Genomic DNA, 3,429 nt, shown 5'->3' on the forward strand with positions numbered 1-3,429 from the left:
ATTATTTGCGTAAAGTGTTTCTAACGTATTATACTTCAAATTCTCATTGTTCTCTTCGGTGACTTATAATTAAATAAAGACTGATATTCTAAATATCTCGCAGATGCAAAAGATTATTTTTAATTGTAAAACAATCTGCGCTGAATATAATAATGTGCATTTATAAATTGCATTTAGCGAGTTTATAAGATTGTAGAGGTATCCTAGACGCCCTATGGAAATAATGAAGGGTTAATAATTGTTAAAGAATAAATCAGTGTATCAAATGCTTAATTACGTTCAATTAAAAAGCTATATAGAATGAGTTTTAAATTAGTTGAGCGTAAAACCTAAAAAAAGAAGAAAGAAACAGCAGTCTCGTAAATCCGCGTAGTCTCGTAAATCCATCGTTTCTGACAGATTCTACATCCCTCTGACACGCCATACGTGGCCAAAGGGTTAAGCTTGTTTCAACAAACGAGATAGGGTGATGGCTTTCGATGTGACAAGCTGATTTGCTGTACGTTGAACGAACAAAGGCGAGTCAAGTCGAAGAAAGTCGCTGAAAGGATCCAGTAGCGTATTCTTGCGGACGGACAGACAAGGGTCTGGATAGGTCGAGTTTCTCCGGTCGAGCTTATTACCCGAATTAATTGGTTTATAGATCGCCCCACTCTGATGGTCACGAACCACGTGCGGCTATTCGATGACGACCGAGGGGGAGAAATTGGGAGAAAACGACAGAAGACGGCCCGGCAAACGGGAGCGAGAGAAAACGATTTGAAAACGCAGTAAATGGGGGGATCATGCGTGAGAAGGAAAGCTGACGGAAAGGAAGAGGAGCGAGAGACGGGCCCGACGAAGGGGAAAGGAGAAAATAAGCAAAAGAAGGAGGGAGAGAAGGGGATCATGATCCGGAGAGTGGTGGTGGAGCATGCGCGGGTGGGAGTGGCACCTTATTCGTCGTACCGCTCCCGCCAAGGGTTTCTGTCAACTACGAACTGCCGATGGTAAAGGTACTCGGGTAAATCTGCGACGACGAGGCCGGTGTTCCGTGTTCGCACGAAGCGATTTCCGATTTCTCTTGAAATCGGACGCGGAGACAAGTAGCCGTCGCTTAGTTGTAACTTCTTCTTTTTTTTTTCATTAACTTTAAAAACAAAAAGATTATCACAAGACAGTGACACGTAACGTTTGGCGGGAGTTCATCCGTCGAGTTGAGAGATCCGATCGCGATTGCCGAAGAAGTCGATGGGAGGTGTGTTTGAAAGTGACAGTGCGCACGCCAGGATACATTTGAGAAACCACTGAAAAGGATACAGGTGACGACTAACGAGTTCGAGAAATGTGTGAATTGAAACGGTAATCGTACGCGAGATGCAAGGAATCGCGCTTGCGATGGGCGTACATTGCGGTGGGAGAAAATAAAGGTGGACAATTGCGATCGCGGCACGTGGCCAAAAGTGTCACGTGGATGCGTCGCCCGTTCGCGTCCGGGACTCGTTTCCGCTCGCGAGAATTTGCAAACGTCAGAAGGAATTTTCCCGATTCGCGGGGGAAAAAAACGAGATCGCGGGAAAAGAATCACGAGAAGTCCGTCGAACCGCGAAACAAACGCGAAAAAAACTGGAAATTCACGCTCGCTGCTTTCTGCTTTTTTCCCCTCCTCTCGCTGCGCAACAAAGAAAAGAATGAAAAAGGATCCGGGCGCGAAGTGATTCGGCCGGTAACCGGATGAGATTTTCGCGCCGCTTTCTCGCGAAGGCTGTCGCTCTGACGTAACGAACGTTGTAGAGCCGCGGCCGGCGCACCGGTTAATCAACGACGAGGAGCTGCCGATGAGGGAAAGGCGCATCAGTTTGTTTCCGCTTCCAGGCACTCATCCGACTTCCGGAGGGAAGGAAATCCGGCCTACGCAAGGTCTATAAGCTTCTCGAGACGCATCGGCGCTCACGTCTCGCGGTGTGTAATCATTTTTCATGCGTTAATTAGCGAGAATCCGGGAAAACGGAGGGAGCAGAGTTAATGCGCGCGTTGTGAAAGGAGGGTCGTCCCGTTCCCCGAGAGGGAACGAAACGAGACGAGTTTTGCGAGGGAGTGATATCCGTTTGACGGGGAAATATACGGGTGGTGTGCTCGGTAGCGCGCGCACCTGAGCAACGTTGGGTGCGCAAAAATAAAAGAAAAAAAGAAACAAAAAAGAAAAAAAAAACAAAAAGAAAAGAAGAGAAAAAAAGAAAGACGCCCTCGCGTAAAAAGTTCACGAAAGCGTCCGAGGGAGAGTGTCCGGGGGAAGTTACGGGAGACAAAAAACATTAACGGGACAGCGTTTACGGCGGAAATAGCGGCCACCGCGTCTAACAACTGACGATAAAAGGAGGATCGTTAAGCCCCAAGAAGACCTCCGCGGAATGACCCAAGTAAAGCGGGGTAATAGCGAAACTACTTTCGTGAGGATATACGAAAGCTAAGTGTGTGCGCTTATTGTGGTTTCTACGAAAACACACGTGGCGGTGTCGGAAAAACGCTCCCGTTCGCGAGGAATCGGGAGAATCTCCTCGTTGAAGAAATAAATCACGAAAAGGATAACGTCCTAACGTGATAATTCAATTTTGATTTAATTCGCAAGTGGTACAACAGCTGTCGTCTACGATATCGCGGTCAATCAGTACTTCTAAAGGAGCAAATTAGAAAAGCAACATTACGACAGAAAAATAAATCGAGAACGTCGAGAGATTTCAGGCGTTCCATTAAATCCAAACGCAAAGTGGAATTGTTTTCACACCGAGCCGCACGAATCGATATATACATATATATGGATTTTTCTTCTTAAAAAGCACGAGGAGGAATCCTCCCGCGAGAATCGAAAAGTGTAGGAGACGTCGAGTGAGGACAAATCGACGAACGCGCAAGAATTTCGCTGGCTCGGTCGAAATCAACATTCAAATGCGGACTCTCGACTGTCTCTAAGGTATCGTGGAATATCGATACCGACGATCTTCTCGGCGGGGAACACGTGACGTCGTCGAAAATCGCTGATCGTCTTACTCCCAACACACAGAAAACGAAGAGAGCGTTGAGGCGGGTGGGCTCGATTAAACGGAAATTCCCCGACGCGACGGCTGCAAAATTCTGCGGTTGTAACTTCCATTCTTTTTCTCGACAAATAGTACAAACGGCCGCGATTATCTTCCCCCTGTGATCTCCGCGGCACCGCCCCGCACAAATGTCAAGTGAACGATGAAGTACTCGAGAGTGCAGACGAGGAAGAAGTGGGACGCCACTTCGCTCGACGACGAATCGTGCTCCAGGTGCGGCAAGTGTCTGACTAAAATGCAGCTCGTACTACTGTCCGCACTGTTCTGCTCTTCTCTGACGACAGGTGAGGCAGCTTTAATCTCGCCGGGGCGACACCTCTTCCTTCCCCCGCGTTCACTCTTTCTCCCCTCC

General features: G+C 47.8%; 1 protein-coding gene across 1 annotated transcript in view; it reads left to right on the forward strand.

The window, feature by feature from the left end:
• Window positions 1-899: 899 nt before the first annotated feature.
• Window positions 900-3,429, forward strand: part of LOC108745670 — a 58,919-nt gene continuing 56,389 nt past the window's right edge. The window contains exon 1 of the mRNA XM_018481966.1: window positions 900-3,361. Coding sequence (XP_018337468.1) covers window positions 3,220-3,361 — 142 coding nt within the window. The 5' untranslated portion in view covers window positions 900-3,219. The remainder of the gene's footprint in view (window positions 3,362-3,429) is intronic.

The sequence above is a fragment of the Trachymyrmex septentrionalis genome, unplaced genomic scaffold (assembly GCF_001594115.1).
Source record: "Trachymyrmex septentrionalis isolate Tsep2-gDNA-1 unplaced genomic scaffold, Tsep1.0 scaffold143, whole genome shotgun sequence".
Lineage (NCBI taxonomy): Eukaryota > Metazoa > Arthropoda > Insecta > Hymenoptera > Formicidae > Trachymyrmex > Trachymyrmex septentrionalis.